Here is a 19,425-nt window from a genome sequence, read left to right as displayed (position 1 = left end):
TATTAGTAGTTTAGGAGGCAATCCCTAGAATTTAAATGCATATCATTGCAATTATAAAATAACAAAAGAGTGATGAAGCCGCAGCAATTATTTATAAATCTTTACATAGATAAAATATTAAAAATTATGCTGAAAACTGTTGCAATATTCATCTAGCGGATAAGTTAGGCAATGCTTTACTATGTCATACTCTCATTTCGACAAAATCCTTACAATGGTTGAGGGCTTATTGGGTAAAAAAACATACACAGTATCTCATTTTAAATATTAGTGAGATGGCTGTGATAATTCAACATCAACCTCACATACTAACGACCACTTTTAAAACTCACAGTCTCTGACATAATTGGCATCACGTCTCAAGTGTTAACACTTGCATTCTACAATTAGCATCAAGATAATCTATTGTTCAGAGTTTAACGTTACCTATTGTTAAACGAAATAGAGTATATCACGCGAAAAACATCGTTATCAGGTGTTTTATTATCAGTGCTGATAGCCGGCAGTAGTGTACATTAAAGTCAGTTTTGTATTATAGTTTGTTGTGAGTGATTTCCGAAATGGCAAGTGCTGTGCCGAATAATCAGAAGATGAAGTTTTCGAAAACTGAGACAGAATATGACATGAAGTCTATAAGGTTCCTGCTGTTGACAATAACCACCATGTTTATCGTAAGTATTGATCTGAAAGTAAACTTATCAACTTTGATGTCATGATAAATATACTTAGATTGCTAAGTCTAAAATTCTCAGGTTTTAAGTTTAAAGTAGCATAGATATAGAAAGTCTACACAAATCCCATAAGGTAGGTGCTATTAGTGTATTCTCCACATAAAGTCGGGGTGGGGGTCGACCCTCGATTAAACTGTGAAAAAAAGAATGAAAATGCCTTTAAAATTGAATCAATGCATGACTAAGAACTGTTTGCGTCGCATCGGGGGTTAAAATGTCTATTGCAAGTCGTAGTATACATTTTTATGCTGATAAGTATATTATGAGTTTTTCCTTTTGACAAAGTAAATAACAATATCTTCAACAAACGACTGCCTATCTAGCGCATGCAATGTAGGACACAACAAGCTAATAACCGCAACAAACATCTGTGGAAAAGAGCAAATATTTGCGTCAGAAGTATGAATTATTTTTTGGTTTCCATTCAATTCTATGCAAGAGGCGCACTCAATACTGGGGTGAAGATTCTAGTATTGTAATATCACTTGGGAAAAGCCACACAATACCCACACGAACGCACACATTCATAAATATTACGCATTCATCTATTGTTCAAGAACATTATAAAAATAAATGATAAAAACCAGTGGCCTTGGTGCTTCGAGAAAGTAGTAAACAACCATATTTATTGCGCGATCAATCAAGATCTCATAAGAAGTAAGCTTGTTATTTTTTACTGAAGTTGTCTTATGTCTAATAATGTATAATCTTGGCGCCATATCACTGCTAAGACTCTCAGAGGGCAAGGATGCTGACTGGGCTACTTTGGAACTATAAAAATAACACCTTGTTTTGCCAGAGTGGGTGCCCACACCCATTACAACAGGACACTCCACCACAGAGTTGTGTGTTCTCCACACACCCCAGCGTGTGGGGCCAGTGACCCTAGCTATGTATCTATTAGAATTCAATTCAATTTCGGACAGGGTTTTTCAGTGTTTCGAAAATGAATAAATGCAAAATAAAAATCTAGGTAAGTAGGTACACATGTAGTCATACCATGTCCAATGGATCAATATTAAACATGCACGTAGTTTCTTATCGTGTGCATATTTTTATATAAGTTGTTTATACTTAGTATAACTCTGTAACTAAGTCTATCTCATTATACTTACAAAGAATAGCTTTTGCACTCAGCTCTGCCCGCGATATTTCTTTTAGATAAATAGGATTATTTTTATGCATCAAGCTGGACCTAAGACTAAGTAATACTAAGTATTCCTATACAACCTAGATTAAACATAGTGTATAAATCAGGTAACATTTTGATATGCCTGTTGATTCTTCAATCAAGTACATAACTAAGTAAAGTAACCTATGAACTACCTATGTACATTTTAGAAAAAAAATCACGTGTTCCAGATAATCGGTGGTCTGATGATAGTCCTAGGCATTTCAGTCTACTCTCACTACCACAGTTTCGACTTCTTCTACGAGAGCGCCAAGAGTGGAAGATTCCTTACGCCGTCTGTCCTTAGCGTGTTCCTTGGCTTCATGTTGCTGGTCGTCACTTCTATTGGCTTCTTCGGTAGTCTGAAGCAGAGCACTTGCATGGTCAACCTGGTGAGTGAAATCCAAGATTAAAATTCAAAATGATATTTCAACAATATTTAATAAGATTACTTAGGGGATGCGAAAACCAGTCCTCGATATTTTATGCGATTTCATAAAATGCCATTAACATTTTGTAAATTTTTAACTTATGTGTACTCTTATCTTAAGAAATACACTATATATAGGAAATGATCGGTGAAAATAAAACACCTCCTCTTCATAATTAAATATCTCCTTTCAGTACGCTCTGATCCTCACGATAATCCTGCTGATCAAGCTGATTGTGGTGATCCTGGCGTTCACCATCGACCATGAGACGATGATGAAGTACGTTTTCTTCCCAGTGGCCGGATACCCCACTGACCCAGAAATCCAAGTTGAAATCGACAGTTTACAGACTTCCGTGAGTTCTTCGTTACATAAATGCAGCTTAAGCCTCAATTCAGATAAATAAATATCTATGGATAATTAACTATGTGTCGAAGCCATAGATAAAAGAAATAATGGTCGAAACTCATCATGAACACAAAAGTTTATTTCAAAAAAGCACGATCGATTCTAATTTGGATATGGTAAGCAGTGTTCCATCAATTTACATTCTATTTTGCGTGCGACGCTCTCCGACAAAATTTGAAATCAAGCTTCAATCAATCTAGCTCAAATATCCTCCTAAAGTGTCCTCTAAAATTTCCAGTTAAACTGCTGCGGAGGCGACAACTACTTGGACTACGTTGGTATGGAGTTTGCCGCCAACCAATCCACTACTTATATCAGCACTGAAATCGACGGTAACGCCGTAGTTATGGTGGTTCCCAACTCCTGCTGCATCACTGTGGACGATGTCTGCACTAGGTTGAGGACCACAGGCTGTAAGGAGGCGCTAGTCAGCATGCTGACTCAGAATTCCAGTGTGCTTGGTGTTTTGGGCGTCTCTGTCATGTTTATTATGGTGAGGACATTCTTGTGTAAAACTACATAATATTTTCATAATCTACAAAATTTGGCGAATTAAAGGTGCGTTGACGCTATAGTCAGGTAGACAGCCAGAATGGGATAGAATCCTTACGATAGATAGTATTATATTTAATATAAACGCAATGGATCAACGCACTGTAAACGACGCAACAACGGACAAAAACATTAAAATAGGTTTTTCAGCATTGCCTACCAATCAAATAAAAAATAAAATAAAAACACATATTGACACAAATCGACTTTAGTTTAACATAATTTTATTTTGTTTTCAGGTACTTGGTATAGTCTTCGCTCTCCTCTTGGCTCGTTGCATTAGAAGGTTGAAAAGCGAGCGGGCTCTCTTAGCGTGGAAGCTCAAAGAGCAGATGATAATGGCCAGGCAGGAGGGGAGGAGGAAGGCAGAGATGGAGAAAGAAAACCACGAGACGGTTTACATCGACCGCCCTGATTCCAGCGTGGCTTAAAGCGATTAGTTTAGTCACTAGTTTGATAAGTAGAAATAAAAATATCAGTTGTTACTTGTTAGAGTAATCCTCAATATCTTGATAATTTCTTGATTACCTACATATTTTATTGATTCTAGAATATATTTTATGACAACTGTTTACTTGCTTTTACGAATACATTATCATCATAGATTTTTTAGTATTATATATAAACTGTTTACACATAAACACTTACATGTATGTACATAGTTATATAATATTATTGGTTTTAAATAATATCCTTAATAAATTTAAGTATGTACTGTATATTTGTAAATAATAATATTTTGTGATCATCCCACAATTCGTATAATTATTGCATAGCTTTAAATTAATAATAAATGACAAAACCCGACGTACCTAATAATTCTTTATTTAGAATCAACCAGATCAGATATGAAGCCGTAAATATTGAATAATTAATTATACAGGTCTCGTCAAATATAATAATTAACAAATAATAATAAACTAAAATCAATGAAAAAGTAATTAATTTACTAAAAGAAATTGATCAATATATTGTAATTATGGACAAGTCAGCCTCTCTTCGATTGCTGCGCCCGTAGAGTAGAAAGATCTGTTACTTACATTAAGGATGCAAATAAAGAATTAAGTATTGAGTCGACTATTAATTTGGTAGGAGGTTGAAATACAAAATATTGAAAGGTTTTTTAGTTCACGCAAAATAAACTACATCATAATTAAATATATCTATAAACTATCGGCAACTCGTTCGCCGAATTTGGTGGCTTTGATGTACATTGCTAGTTTTTCTTTGCGGTAATTAAAATCTCACAAACTATGGTATAATTATATTTATTATTAATTATATATAACTACGCAATGGTTGATTCACGTCGGCATCTCGCCGAGTTCGCCGATAGTATGTAGCCAGTTTAAGAGCTAGGCTCTTGTCGATGGAGTTCCTTCCATTGCTAAATGCCTCACTTTATGATAAGAGACATCATGCCCACATTTTATTTTATTTGTCTGATGTAACTCCTTCTTTCTTCTTTCTATGATCGTATTGTATTAAGTTGTGCAATGTTATAACATTTTCAACACCACATCAGGAATTCTTCTAACTAAAATTAAATATAGTAACTATATTCAAAGTAAAACCAAATATTTTTACATAATTATAAATAACTTTATTTACACTTGGAAAAGCTCACATGTAATGTTGACACTGGGTTCTTAAAAAATTACTTTATAGAGCAACATCATATATGTATATAAATATTCCTATATAGGAATGCATACAAATTATAAAATTAAATTTTTAATGTAATTTTTTCTTCTTTTCGAGTTGAAAGACAGACAAATTATAAGATTAGACCAGTAAGGAGCCACCGATTAAAAAAAATATTTTTTTGTTAATAATCTTGGTGTGTGGCTCTCAAATGAACCCAATTAAAATTAAACCGGTCAACCACAATTAATTTATTAATGACTACTTGAATAAAGTTACAGTAAATTTTGGTAGAGTTGATCCATCTGAATACCACAATAAATGATCAAAATAAAAATTAGTTTTTGGTGCAAATTGGATGAAAGTGTATGCGTATCAGATTTTGCAAAAAAAATTTTTTCACTTATAGCTTGGGACACCCTAATATATATATATATTAATTACATTGAACTAATTTTCCATAACAATATCTGGTGTACGAGAGTCTTCAACTACCTTTTCATGAATGTTGCTATATCTATATTTATGATTCCAGAACTGCTTAGCTTTCTTCCTTATTTCTTTCCCGATTTCCTCATGCTCCCCATTGGTCATGTAAGGTGGGGTGAACTCTCTGTATGCTATACATACTCTACGGGATGTGATGTCTTCCCGCAGTACACTATGCTCCCAGTGATAACGGCCCTCCCCATACAGGATGATGAGAGATCTCCTGAAATGTTTATTTTTTTATGTTAATTGGAAAATTCTTTAAAGTTGTTTTTAAATGTTTATAATAGTTTGCATATTAGTTAAATAATAAATAAAAGTGTATACTCCACAGACAAGAGCATAGCTCTTAAATAAGAAGTTAAATAGTAAATTAATTTGTATTAGATACCTTGGCATTGGTATTCTCACAATGATATCACTATCTGTCTTTGGTTTGGTCGCTTCCAGGGCTGACTGGGTTGCTTTTCCTTGTTCTATAATACTGCCATCTAGAGCGAGTATTGGTGGGTATTCTTTAGCACACAATAGGTTATACTTTGCAATATCTCCTTGATAACGGGTCATAGTGAGAACAGAGTCTGACAAACAATTGACAGTTACAATCCTGTCGCCCCATATCCAGCAGTCATCTATATGTGGATCTATAGAAGCACCTTTGCTGGGGTCATACTCTAAAGAACATTGTTCAATAGTTTCATAATATTGCAACATATTAACTGTATTAAATCTGTCTTGCAAAAACTTCGAGAAAGCAGGATAACCATCGAATTTTCCGGCGACTATTTTTTTCTTCTTGAAATTAGTTTTTGGACCAAAATTCTGCTTTCGCCGGCCACTTTGAGAAATGTCCCAAGGTACTTCATCGATATTCCGCATTAGTTCTTTTTCCTCTTCTTCGCTTATAAAATCCAGTTGGACGTAGATTCCAGGGTATTCTATACTATCTCCTTCGTGGTTTGGGTGTTGTTTGTACACATTGAGGTCCCATCCTTGCCACGCTTTATTACACAGAGGACAATAAACATAACCCTTATCTTTATCCAAGTTAAGTTGGAGTTTGAACTTTTCTGCACCATATTGTGTTTCACAAATAAGACATGTTCTATATCCTTTACAACCACATGGACGTGGTTTTGTCATTTCTGTATTAAATAATAATAATAAAAAACCCTCTCTTCTCCTTCCACTTGTCGTAAAATTTGACAAAGCCAATTTTAGTATAAAAAGCCAATTGGCAGTATGAAATTAAATAATTTCATACTTTAATTTGACATTGACTTTGACAACTCATATAACGTTTCATTCGTTCTAATTCATTTATTTACATTATTTGTTGAAAATTAGTTATTTGAATAATATAACTTGGTATACTAGTAGATTATTATGAATTACTAAATGATGTATAAAAATATAAATGTGATTTTTTGTGGTCATTGAGAATATATTTGTACGTAAATGGAACGTGCCTTGGATTTTCTGGCTTCTTTTCTTTACTGCATGGATTTTCCGGATCCGGAAAATGTTTTTAGCGCCAATAGGAAATAGAAATAATTATGTTAAACTTAAATACTATTTTATTTAGTGACGTACCGTTGGGTCAGTCGGTCGTGTCGCGTGCGTGAGTAGTGTAGTTACGATGAAATTGTGCATAATCAATACATACATAATAAAACAGTAGAAAAAAATCCTGTACATTGAATAAGTTTAAATAAAAATAAAATTAGGCAATAGAGTCACAGCAACAGATTAAGAATTTGAAAAAAAATCTGTCTGTTTGTCTGTCTGTTAGTACTTACACGCTAATTTTCGGAACTACTGGACGGATTTCAATGAAACTTTTTTGTTATATAGCCTGGGCAACATATAGGGTATAAATTATTTTGAAAACTGGAACACCTGATGGAGAACAATAATGGTACAACTAAACTATAGGAAATATTGAAATGACGACTTAACAAAAATTGTTCAGTCTGATGAGCACTTTCTGTTGAGGTATAAAAATTGAAGATCTGGAACACCTGAAGAAGAGTCACCTGAAGATAGTTCAGCTAAACTATAGAAAGTATACTTTTTCAGTATGTATAGGTATCGTTACATTTGTCTGTACAATTAAATTCTCTAATAATGTTGACTCCTTACCAAAAATTGTTCGGCCATGCGAACGAAGTCGCAGGCGTCAGCTAGTATCACAATAAGTTCACATATAATTTTGTTGATATAGGTATGGGATCACTGTAAAATGTAGAGTCGAAGAGTAGGCATTAGTAGGTAAGAGTTGGTATCACTACTACTTTTGTATGTGGTTCAGGTACCTTTAACTCTTTAACTATGAATTTTAGAGGTTACTTGGGGAGTTAGAATAAAACAATCGTAAATCAATGTATTTTATACTTTATTATTATTTATTTGTTACAAATGTGAGACGAAATGAAAGTACTTACATAATTTGAATAAAATAGTTGAAAGTGTTACCTATAATCACACTATAGGAGTATGCTAGGTTTTCATCTGATCAAAATATTGATCAATTCGGTATAGAAAAATATAATGAGAGGGCTCAAGGGAAATTATGGTCCTTAAAGAAGAAAATTCCCATCATAACTGATTATCATTTTGAATAGTATGTTAAACCTCTGTAATATTCCCTCACATTAAGTAGCTACTCGTATAATAGGTACACTGTTTACTTTTTTTAGCCGCGGCAGTTATTTTTTAATGCAATAAGGATATTATTTTGTGGACATCGTATTTAATACTTTTATCCATACTAATATTATAAATGCGAAAGTCTGTGTGTCTGTTTGTTTTTAAGGGTAAACAACCGATTTTGATGGAATTAGGTATTCATATAGTTATAAAGACGCCGTTCAAACATAGGCTTTTTTTTTCGAAAAATCAACCCCCATATTACTATAATGTGGGTTGAAATTTTGTATGAAAATCATGTCGGTACCGCTTTCGCAGGGATATAAACGCGGGCGGAGCCGCGGGCAAAAGCTAGTTTCGTATAAGATCGTGATGGTAGTGCGCTCATTTAATGAAATCATTTAAAAATATTATACTAAGCATAACTTACCAAACTACTTTCATTGAAAACTACGACTACGTAGAAATGTGTCAAAATGTAAAATGTGTCGTTTTTATTACAATTAATTGTAAACAAATTTACGTAACTTTAGAGATGCTTTACGAATTCAACGTTATAGGTACTGTGTGCTTCGGATTTTATATATTTTTGCCAATTTTAATGGAACAACAGTGAATCCGTTTGCGTATTATCGTCGTGTGATCGACCTCTAAAATGTTCAATTTTCGCATGAATAATTCGTGTGTATTCTAGTTACGACATTATTAGCTATATAAAAGACCTTATATTAAAGTAAATAAATGTAAATCTGTGGCCCGCCACATAACGGAAGTCCTTGAACAATTTTTTATAAATATTCCAAATACTTAAATCTACTCGGTATATCCCGAAGGATATACCTTACAATTTATATATAATATATAGTGTAATCTAAGTAAATACATGTGATATTGATCAACATAACAGGGGTGAAAAAGTATGCTTTGTTATACATATATAAATACATATTTATTTAATCATTTCACGAAAAGTGTAAGAGGGTTTATTTATCCTCGTGAAATACAGTTTCCGCGTATTTAAGTATTAAATACTTAGATATTAATACCATAATATTATTGACCATGTATATATACTATACATATATGTATTCAGTGTTTTCCAAGAACGCATCAAGCGAAGCTAGTAATATATTTATAAATAAAATATATTTCAATAAAATTATTACAAAACGTCTTTAAACTGAATCAACCACTATAAATAACGTTATAACCGCTAGAAATAAGTTCAAACTCCGTTCTAAACCGTGTAATAGATTTTTATAATCTCATATCTTACTCAACCTCATACTCAGCACCAAAAATACCAATCACAAGTTATTCCTATCCACATTCCTCAAAGCTTTTTACCAATTATAATCCAATTTTTAATCGATTAAATAATTTTAACGTGATTTAAATTTACCTACGATTATTACTTTATGCAATTAACGATGGCAGTGAGTAATTTAGATACGTAGATACCTAATTAAAATTTTTAACATTCTAATTTTAATATTTTTTTTATCAAGATTTTTATCATTCCATAATCGTAATACAAACATTGGTACTATATAGTGCTGTGATCATCAGAAATGTGACATCGTGACCGAATATCGAAGTGAATACCAGGTGAGTTCGTCACAGGTATTTCAATCGAGTTCCTCAAAGTCGAGTACTCGGAAGGTTGACCGCGCGGGGGGCGGCGGTGAGGGGGTCGGGGGGGCGACGAGAACGGCCGGCGGCCGCAGCGCCGGCACGGCGCGCCGCTAATCGTCCACGAGCTCCCACAGCATCAGAGCCGCGTCCGTGCCGCCCGCGCTCACCATGCAGCGGTCGTTGAACAGGAATCGTGCACTCGATATGGCACCGGTATATACCTTCGTCTCGTTGTACTCGGCTTTCGGGCTGGCGCATGGGTATCTGAAGTATATAACAGATACGTAAGCTTGCAGAAGTATGAAAAATATTCCTTTTTTTGTGACTCTAAATAATATATGGGAATTGTAGCCCTCCTCCTTGCATTATAATCCTCAGTGTTCAGGGTCGCCATCTTTATGATACATCTTTCTGTGCACTGTATGCCATTCGGATCTATACTCCACTGCTAGGAAGCAGTAGAAGTGATGATTATGAAAAGTTCATAATGGCATGAAATGTAAATTATGTTCGTACCTGAACAAGCGCAAATGTCCATCTGTGTCTCCGCTCACCAAGAGATCGTGAGCCGCTGACCGACTGGCGGTGGAAATGAGCGTTGTCATTGGGTAGAATCGATTGTTCCACATTCCTAGAAGTATAATAGATGATTGAGTACTCGAAACAGGAAATACATATTCCAATTTCAAGAGTAAGTACCGGGTTGGGTTTTCGATTGTTTGAACTGATGCTTAAAAAAATATATTGCCCACCTGAAACTAGGAAACCGACAGTAGAGTTGTAGGTAGACCATTTCACATCTTTCATTGCTATCGGACTCTTTTCGGGTGATAAGGATTTGATGTCCCCTGGAAGAAGACCGTGAACATTATCAGGATAGTCACAGAAGAAACAATAAATAAATAAATAAATAAATAAATATATTAGGACAAATCACACAGATTGAGCTAGCCCCAAAGTAAGTTCGAGACTTGTGTTATGGGATACTAACTCAACGATACTATATTTTATAATAAATACATATATAGATAAACATCCAAGACCCGGGCCAATCAGAAAAAGATCATTTTCCATCATGACCCGACCGGGGATCGAACCCGGGACCTCTCGGTTCAGTGGCAAGAACCACTGCGCCACCGAGGTTGTTAATAGGTAAATGTCTTTGACCTACAAAGGGCAGATGAGAGTGCCGAAAATTGCACAAACAACACACGGTTCTGTAAATACCTTTCAAGGTATAGAAATGAGTTTCTTTCGGTATTTCTTATTAGAAATGCAGTCATTCAGAAATGTTTGTAAGTAGTTTGTAGCTGTTTGAGAAAAATATGAGTATTTTATTATATTTTAAAATAAATCTGATGAGAAAAATTGTTTATAAAGACCTTGTATCTGAACAAATGCATTGTCTTTGACTTCGCTTGGACGCAGTAAATAGTATTTACAAATCATAGTTACAAAAGGTACTTACAGAATGCCAGGTCATAGTCAGCAGTGACGGTCTGCAGGTAGTTCCCGTCGAGACTCCAGTCGAGCTGCATGAGAGGCTGCGCGCCGCGGATCTTGTTTGACTTCTTGTAGGAGAACCCGTCGCGGGACACGCGGAACAGGTAGATGCTGCCGTTCTGGGACCCGATGGCGAGGGTGTCTCCGGCTACAGGATGATAAAAGATTTTGTTTTTTGAAATAATTTTATTCCATAATATGTGTAGTTTCAACCGACCCACAATACTACTACTATTTTTCTTTCGTATGTTTCAACTGTTTTGTTGATACACAGAAACAAACATAATAATGAATGCAACTGACTTTTCCTATGAAGTCATATAAAGCGATCTCTTCCAGTCAACCGACAGGAAAAGGAATACAACGAAAGTTGGATGTGAGTTTGTATTGATGCTAGTTTCTCAATTATGCAAAATTTACGGGATTACAATGAAATTTGGTAGACTTTTAGAATATATCCCAGATAGCATAGGTACAGAGTACGTTTAATCTTTATTTCTCACTAAAACAAAGCCTTGAGGCGAGGGGAGCGGGGGAAGATATTATATCTTGGAACAACATATAGGGTACCATCTGTCGAAAGTGAAGTGAATGGATTTTGAACGAACTACATTTTTTGCCATTAGAATACCAAATATAATAAAGGAACAGGAGACGGAGCGCCCACATTTATTTTCTTAACAGACTGTACTGTAGATTGTGAGTAGTAGAATGTGAACTGACCAGAATTGTACGCCAAGCAGTTGAGCGGCGACCCGCAGACCCTGAGCGTCGCGACGTGCGCGCCCGCGTCCGCGTTGAGAATCACCAGGTGGCCCTCCGTGCTGCCCGCCGCCAGCGCCCCCCCGCCCGAGTGCCACGCCAGCGACACGCATTCGTACCCAACCTACGCAGAAATCAAGATTTTACTTCTTCATTGCTCGTATAATGATTTAACAAAATTTCAGCAAAAGTGATCTTCACCTAGTCGACTTATAAGTGGCTATGCAGTAACTAAATTGAACATGAGAAACAGGCGCAGTGACCATGTGAAACTTTATAAAAACTTGTTATAACACTCAAGATTCTCTATCCAACGCGGACATGAAATCAGTTTGGCTTTTACAACATTATATTTAGTACATTGAGATGTAGATTTTATTTTGTGAGCGTTATATTTCTGAAGTCAAACTAAATCAAAATGGACCATGATTTGCACAACACATAAATATAAATAAATATATAAGGACAAATCACACAGATTGAGCTAGCCCCAAAGTAAGTTCGAGACTTGTTATGAGATACTAACTCAACGATACTATATTTTATAACAAATACATATATATAGATAAACATCCAAGACCCGGGCCAATCAGAAAACGATCATTTTCCATCGTGACCCGACTGGGGATCGAACCCGGGACCTCTCGGTTCAGGGTAAGCACTTTACCACTGCGCCATCGAGGTCGTCATATACTACCTATATAGCGCTTTTTATAAATTGCATTTCTAAGTCACATGATTTTTGCAGCAATATCACTATAGAGATACGAAGTTTTTAGGGTTCGATGCCCACAGGATAAAAAGGCCTATTATTATTATAATTTGTTAACGACCAGAGATAATAAGGTAAAAAGTTTACCTGAGTAGCAAACACTAGCTTGTGTCCCTTCCATAAAGCGATATTCTTATCATGACCGGCTGTCGCGAACATTTCATCGTCAGGATGCACAGCCAGACCCATCAGTTGCTTGTGATGGCCAAACACCACCTGAAAGTAAACATTTAATCATCTGTTCGACTAGATCTCAGTTTATAACTATAATCACGAATGCCTTTTGACAACTTGAATAAATGCTTCGATAAGAAAAATATGAAGCTATCGACAAGCGATTACAAGAAATGGGTTCATTCGCATTAGAAGTTTTGCTTAATGAATTTTACATACTCCTTGGTGCAGGATAAAAATGAAGTTAAATAGGTACCTATCTCAGTATTTAGAAAATGTCTTTGGTTGCGGAGTTAAATGATAGGAGCTGAAATGTCTGAAAACTTTACCTGATTAAATCGCCTTTGCAATGATCCTTCCATGATATTGTTTCTCGTAGTGCCTACATACAAGTTTCCATCGTTTCTGCCTGGCCTCTGAGGGTATATACTTCGGACGCCGCCTGCAGACTCAGGCAACTGTAGAGTAAACACGAAATAAGTTTTTCATTGAATAGCCAACAATGTATTCTGTTATTCAGAAGTCAATCTTAAAGGAAAAGAACTGTGATGACTATATAAAACTTAGAATATGTGAATTTATTATTCGATGTAATTTTCTTCTTCACAAAGGTTTGTAAAATGCGGGCGCCACGAGAGTTAGGACCTGAAATACCTGTGCAATATCAAAACGGCTAAATTGTCTAGTGCGCGCATTTTACTAGCTGTTTTCTAACAATAATCTCCAAGAACATTTTCCAGTACACACACACTACAAACAATACATTCTTAAGACTTTAATTATGAACCTTGGTATCAGTAATCTTCTTGTAGTTCTGCAGGGAGTCCCACGCGGCAATCTTTCGATCTTTCTCGCCTCCAGATATGAGAGTACCTTCAGATAGCATCACCAATGAACTTATCCCTTTTATGTGAGCCTGAAATGTTTAATATATTTTAAAAAGGAAGGAAGGAAAGAAAGCATAAGTACACGTTTCCTATAAATTTATTTATATATATATTTATATTTTATAACATTGTAAGGTCATCGACTTAAGTCTGTTGAAATTGTACAAAAGGTAACAACCAAATGTATTAGCTGACATAATTTATTATGGACTGTTCATTCACCCAAAGTAAGGTCAGACACTAAGGACGTTCTACCATTGAAACTTATATGTGTACTATAAAATCAGTTATTTGCAACATTTTTGACCCTTGAGTTGGATATCGTGTATCACGCAGTAAACCGCTGAGTAGTTCCTTCACTCGCAGCCAATCCTAGGTGCACCATATAATGCAAATGTCATGGAAACTCGTGAATTTTTTAAACTCTGTAGCACAAGCGGAAGTAAATAATTTAACTTTAAACATTTGATTACAGACAGACAGAACGACAGACGGACAGTCAGACTGGACAGGTACACAGTTGTACCTATATCTAAATAAAATAAATACTCCATATATGTGATATGTTTTGTGTGCATGAACTTTTACTTAAATAATTAAAAAGCTTGTAACTTATGCTTGTACCTCGAACTCCATTCGCACGAAGTACGCTCCATCACTGTCCACGCTGTAAATGGTGATGAAGCCGTCACTGTCAGCTGTTACCACGTCGCCATCTTGTTCAAACTGCAGCGCTGTTACGTGAGTACGGGAAGGCTGCAAATATCGATGTCAGTTCATTAGGTTATTACCAAATATTAGTTACTCCTTACAACGAATACCTACTAATTCCATGTATTATAATAAATAAATAGAATTATATTCTATTATGAAACAACTAGCTTTTGCTTGCGGATTCGCCCGCGTAATTTCCCACGGTATCAGTTCTTTTTTCCGGATGAAAGATCCCCTATGTCTTCTTTGTACTTCAAACTATAAATATATGTGTGCAAAATTTCAAGAAGTATTGGTTGAGTAGATAGAGCGTGAAGAAGTAACAAACAAACTTACTTTCGCATTTGTCATATTAGTTAGGATTTAAGATTTAAAGCAAAAATGCTTTTGTACTATGGGTACACTTGCTTTTGTAAAAAGTACTAAGTAACTAGCTAATTACTTTGTACCAAGCTAGCAAATTAAAATTAATTTTATTGACCAATTTCTCGATCAATCGACCGATTAAGTCGAAATAGTTAGCTACTTACCGGCTTGATAATATCTGTACGTTCGAAAAATCCGTCTTTTCTGCGATTCCAGAAAGTTAAGTGCCCCTTTCCATGTGTGATCAGCAAGTTGTCGTCTAACGGGTGGAAAGCCGCGCCAGTCAGCTCTTCTTGTAGAGTCTGAAGCAAAATATTTGTTTTAATATAATAGTTTCACTAGAAAACTCAGGCCGATGTGTTTTAGAATATTTGACTTTGTAGATAACAATTTGTTGGCTATTTTCCAACAATGTTAATACATTTTTAATGGCAATATATTAATATTCATAAAATAAAAGAATGCGTGTCCTCCAGTGTTGATATAGTTTTTACAAGTACTTATTACGTCCTGTGACCTATTACGTCTAACATTAATTAACTTTTACATTAGTTATATGAATGATAACAAAAATAATTAACAGTAATATATACCAAGAGTAACACGAGAAGTACCAGTTACGAAATATGCGTGACATGAATAATATGTTAATTATACGGAACTTGTACACCGGAGAACGTGTTGCCAGTGAGGGGGACACGTTTTTCTAGACATACGTAATTTTTTGACTAATCCCTGACTAATTTCAATATGCCGAATAGCTAAATATGTTATGGAGATATTTTTTTTACTTTTATATGAAGGTGTAAATATCATAAATATTTAATTATAATAAATGACGTCTACCCAACTTTACATTTTGCTTCGAAACGAGTATCGTAGATTTTCACCAACGCAACGTAAACACATTCTAAAATTTTAGTAAATTAAAATGCTACTTTATACGCTTAATAATAAAATAGCTATTTCTTCGCACACGATTCGTAATCGTAGCGTCGTAGCTTCGTAGCCGCGCTCGTAGCAAGGGGCGTGCCTTTGGGATGTTGAACCCGCCCAATGCCGCGGAGTTTTTCATACTGATAAAAATATGTCATTGTAATGCAGTATACATTTTTTACTTTTAATAACGAGAAAAATACGATGTTTACTTTGTTGCACCTGTATTATTATATTTTTTCTTGATATGTACACTCAACAGCACATTAAGTTACCCTGCATGAACCTCTTTGGTGCGGTAATGGCGAGTTTGCAATAAATTTGGGTAGGTTGATGTGCTGTTGACTGTACATCTTGAACATAATTTATATTAGCAACTAATCGAAGTATACAATAACGCCTATTTTCATGAGTTAAATAATCATATTCTTAAGAGAAACGATATATTAATAATCCAGAAATTCTCAAGAGAAAAAGAAACATAGCTGACTAATATAGCTATATCATAAATTAAATAAAACTTCAGAAGGAAATAATGATAGTTTAAAACCTCGATACTGAAGACCCACGACCTCAAGCACCCTATCTTCGCATTGTCAAGTTTATGAGGTATGTACAATCGCCGTATCGAGTGGTATCGCACCATCGGCCTTGCCGCCATTCAAGGTTGGATACTGAAGTATTACGTAAAAAACGGTCTTTTGCACACTATATGGATAATCTTTGGTGCGATAGTTTACAATGTTGTTTTTCGATTCACCTATATATGCTTACTAGCGGTCCGTCCCGGCTTCGCTCGGGTAATACCATAATAAATTATACACTTAAACCTTCCTGAGTAATCTATTAAACCCCGCATCAAAATCCGTTGCGTAGTTTTAAAGATCTAAGCATACATAGGGATAGACAGCGAGAAGCGACATTATTTTATGCTATGTAGTGAAGAAAGTCTTATTTTCGAAATATCTGAATATCTTTCACGTGCTATTTCTTTCTACGTTCCGCGCATTCTAATTGATTAATAAATAATCTTCAATTTCTATATTCAAATATTTTATTGTACATGCAACTGAGATACATATTTAAAGGGTTATGCCTACTTGTATCCGGCTCGAAGGACAAATTACAATACCTTTATTTAAATTCAAACCAATGATTTTATTGTTAACTTAGTTGCGTCCCAGGTCATCGCTCCAGTGAGAATTTCGGTATAAAAAGTACCCTATGTGTTGTTCCACTTTTAAATTGCGATTAAATAATATGTAAGAAGAATATCTCTATATATCTATAACTCACCGCCACTTTGCCAAGCAAATGTCCCCACTGCCACTGCCATACGGAGAGTATGCTCTCACGACCAGCATCCACGGCTAGCACGTAACTGCCACCATTCTATGAAAGGGATGAAGAATATTTAAGTAAATATACTCCTTTTCCACCGCAAGATTGTCCAACACGCGACCCTGAATGCATATTGCCAAACCATTTTTGAACATCTCCATAATATAGTCTCAAGGGAAAACCATGGCAGAGAGCTCCATTCAGAATTGAAATTGTCCAAAGCTTTTGGAGGTCTTTCCCTAGTCACTTGATACAGACGTTTAAGCTCGCTTGCTCCAGTCAATTTTGACGTTAATTTTAACCAGCGCCCAACAACGCAATATACGCTATTTTTAGATAACGGCGACGCGACGACGTCGCGCAGTTTAGTTGACGTCGAAGTGGACTACAATGTCATCCACACAACAAAGTGCGGGATTTCTGTTGATAATTTCATCTGACGTTGATAATTCTTATTTTTGTTGATAATTTCAAACCACGCTTCATATTTCGACTTTGTTATTAATAGATTAATATTTATTTACTCACCAACTGCGAGAAAGCGACTGCAGAGACCCCAGTTTCGAACTCGGCCATGCCGAAGACGTGCAGCGTCTGCAACGTGTCCGTACTCCAGATCCTCACGTGCGCCTGCGCTCGACGCCCACGGCCGGCTTTTTGACCGCTCGCCACAAGTTCGCGGGAGGGGTGTAGTTCCATGCTTAGAAAATGGATACTTACGTAAAAGTATTGTGCAAAATTTTCGTTTACATTTTATCTTATTTTTTCCTTTTTCGTAGATCTTTGCTTTTTTAAATACACTAAATAATCACAATAGATGCAAATCAAATATAACAGATGCTACCTACGAATACATGGAACTTCATGGAAGGATTGTGCTGAATTACTGCTTCCATGCATTCTTAAATGTTTAGTTCAGCAAGTAGTTAAAATCTTCTTCATAGTCGCATTCCTCATGGCTGAGGGTCGTGGTTATTACGTGGAATGAAACACACTCAACAACTTTCTTGGCATTATTAATGGAGTGGTTTGCCATTGCCATCTCCATTTCACACACAAGTTAATAAGAATCAACCAGCGTGCAGGTTTCCTCACGATGTTTTCCTTCACCGGAAGTTAAAATCTATCTTTTTTAAAATTAAATATTAGTTGAACATATATAGGTATTCTATGGAGCACTTGTACATAAAAAAATAAAATATTTTCGCATTTTGAAAATATCTTCATCATCTTACCATTGGATATCCTCAGTATGCCCTATGTAGTGTCTCTGCGATTCCTCATCTCTGTCATACATGATGGCCACAGCTGATACGTAGTACAGCAGTTCTCCAGTCGGCAGCACCCATAGGTTTCGCCGGGAGTCAATCCCACGGTACCCATAGCTGTGGGCAAAATGTTTGGTTTATTTGATTTAACATTATTTACTAGCAGCCCGTCCCGGCTTCGCTCGGAAAATAACATAGATAATAAAAAAACGCCTAAACCTTTTCAGGAAACGCTATCTATATGCAGCAGTAGGTCGGGCAGTAGTTTTTGAGTTTATCGCGAACAGATAGACAATAGAAGCGGTAGAGGACTTTGTTTTATAATATGTGAGGATACGGATAGTACGTGCTTGCTTTTTGTATACAGTAATAGTATAATAGTTTATTTATTTTATGTAAACTTTGAAAATAATACAATGTAAAAGTATAAGGTATGTTATGTTAAGAGCATTAAGTTTGTGTTTGTTAAGTATTAAGATTGATTGAAGGCTGAGGATTCTCATTTTTTTTTAATTAGTAGGGACTAATAAAAAAATAGAGAATGTTTTTTTTTCTAAAATAAAATAATCTTTAAAATGAATACCTAGCTTGTAGTGCTAGCATTACACGAATATATATAAGTACAGACAGACTTACACCCAGTCCAGCTGCATCTTCTTTTCTGGCGGAGCGTTGTCGATGGGCGCGTGGTGTATTGGCGGGTAGAAAGTGCGTCGGAGGCCTCGAATGGTGACCCGAATCGGCTCCTCCTTCAGGACTTCTAGCAGGGTATAGTCTGTGGAAGGAACCGCATTTTTAAATATAACAAAACAACTTACTTCAAACTCAATATCTACGTCACATGTATAGAAAATAATACATTTCAATAGGTATTTCCGTTATATCCTCCTGGGGTATAAATAACTTTTAAATGTCAAAAATTGAAAGTCGTAGTTTATTAAGTTCTTATAAGTAAGGAACTTATTACACACTTGTAAAAATTGTTCATATAT

At 35.6% G+C, this 19,425-nt stretch overlaps 3 protein-coding genes across 5 annotated transcripts in view; 1 reads left to right on the top strand and 2 right to left on the bottom strand.

The window, feature by feature from the left end:
• Positions 1-371: 371 nt before the first annotated feature.
• LOC128683103 (CD63 antigen-like) lies at positions 372-4,365 on the top strand. Its single transcript, XM_053768358.1, has 5 exons — positions 372-671; positions 2,094-2,294; positions 2,527-2,688; positions 2,980-3,234; positions 3,533-4,365. The coding sequence occupies exons 1-5, from the start codon at positions 561-563 to the stop codon at positions 3,722-3,724; spliced, it is 921 nt and encodes a 306-aa protein (XP_053624333.1). The 5' UTR covers positions 372-560; the 3' UTR covers positions 3,725-4,365.
• A 508-nt stretch (positions 4,366-4,873) lies between these two features.
• Positions 4,874-6,679, bottom strand: LOC128683083 (uncharacterized protein). The gene is made up of 2 exons (XM_053768324.1): positions 5,818-6,679; positions 4,874-5,649 (listed from the first exon to the last, which is right to left on the bottom strand). The coding sequence occupies exons 1-2, from the start codon at positions 6,567-6,569 to the stop codon at positions 5,388-5,390; spliced, it is 1,014 nt and encodes a 337-aa protein (XP_053624299.1). The 5' UTR covers positions 6,570-6,679; the 3' UTR covers positions 4,874-5,387.
• Positions 6,680-7,804: 1,125 nt separating this feature from the next.
• DCX-EMAP (Doublecortin-domain-containing echinoderm-microtubule-associated protein) overlaps positions 7,805-19,425 on the bottom strand; it is a 29,658-nt gene continuing 18,037 nt past the window's right edge. For all 3 annotated transcript variants that reach the window (XM_053768048.1, XM_053768039.1, XM_053768057.2), the window contains 14 exons: positions 19,070-19,208; positions 18,401-18,550; positions 17,694-17,865; positions 17,121-17,216; positions 15,053-15,190; positions 14,433-14,564; positions 13,709-13,837; positions 13,251-13,379; positions 12,835-12,963; positions 11,937-12,099; positions 11,179-11,361; positions 10,463-10,558; positions 10,227-10,341; positions 7,805-9,974 (listed from right to left, as the gene is read on the bottom strand). In XM_053768048.1, coding sequence (XP_053624023.1) covers positions 9,821-9,974; positions 10,227-10,341; positions 10,463-10,558; positions 11,179-11,361; positions 11,937-12,099; positions 12,835-12,963; positions 13,251-13,379; positions 13,709-13,837; positions 14,433-14,564; positions 15,053-15,190; positions 17,121-17,216; positions 17,694-17,865; positions 18,401-18,550; positions 19,070-19,208 — 1,925 coding nt within the window. In that variant the 3' untranslated portion in view covers positions 7,805-9,820. The remainder of the gene's footprint in view (positions 9,975-10,226; positions 10,342-10,462; positions 10,559-11,178; positions 11,362-11,936; positions 12,100-12,834; positions 12,964-13,250; positions 13,380-13,708; positions 13,838-14,432; positions 14,565-15,052; positions 15,191-17,120; positions 17,217-17,693; positions 17,866-18,400; positions 18,551-19,069; positions 19,209-19,425) is intronic.

This window comes from Plodia interpunctella, chromosome 3 (assembly GCF_027563975.2).
Source record: "Plodia interpunctella isolate USDA-ARS_2022_Savannah chromosome 3, ilPloInte3.2, whole genome shotgun sequence".
NCBI classification, from domain to species: domain Eukaryota; kingdom Metazoa; phylum Arthropoda; class Insecta; order Lepidoptera; family Pyralidae; genus Plodia; species Plodia interpunctella.
Note: the sequence above shows the minus strand (reverse complement) of the source record. Positions and strands in the feature narration are given on the sequence as shown.

Excerpts from the sequence above, each read along its gene's own strand:
- LOC128683103 (XM_053768358.1), top strand. The coding sequence starts at position 561 with ATGGCAAGTGCTGTGCCGAATAATCAGAAGATGAAGTTTTCGAAAACT. Across the intron at positions 672-2,093 it reads CAATAACCACCATGTTTATC|ATAATCGGTGGTCTGATGAT; the intron begins GTAAGTATTGAT and ends CACGTGTTCCAG. Across the intron at positions 2,295-2,526 it reads GCACTTGCATGGTCAACCTG|TACGCTCTGATCCTCACGAT; the intron begins GTGAGTGAAATC and ends ATCTCCTTTCAG.
- LOC128683083 (XM_053768324.1), bottom strand. The coding sequence starts at position 6,569 with ATGACAAAACCACGTCCATGTGGTTGTAAAGGATATAGAACATGTCTT. Across the intron at positions 5,650-5,817 it reads GTGAGAATACCAATGCCAAG|GAGATCTCTCATCATCCTGT; the intron begins GTATCTAATACA and ends TAAACATTTCAG.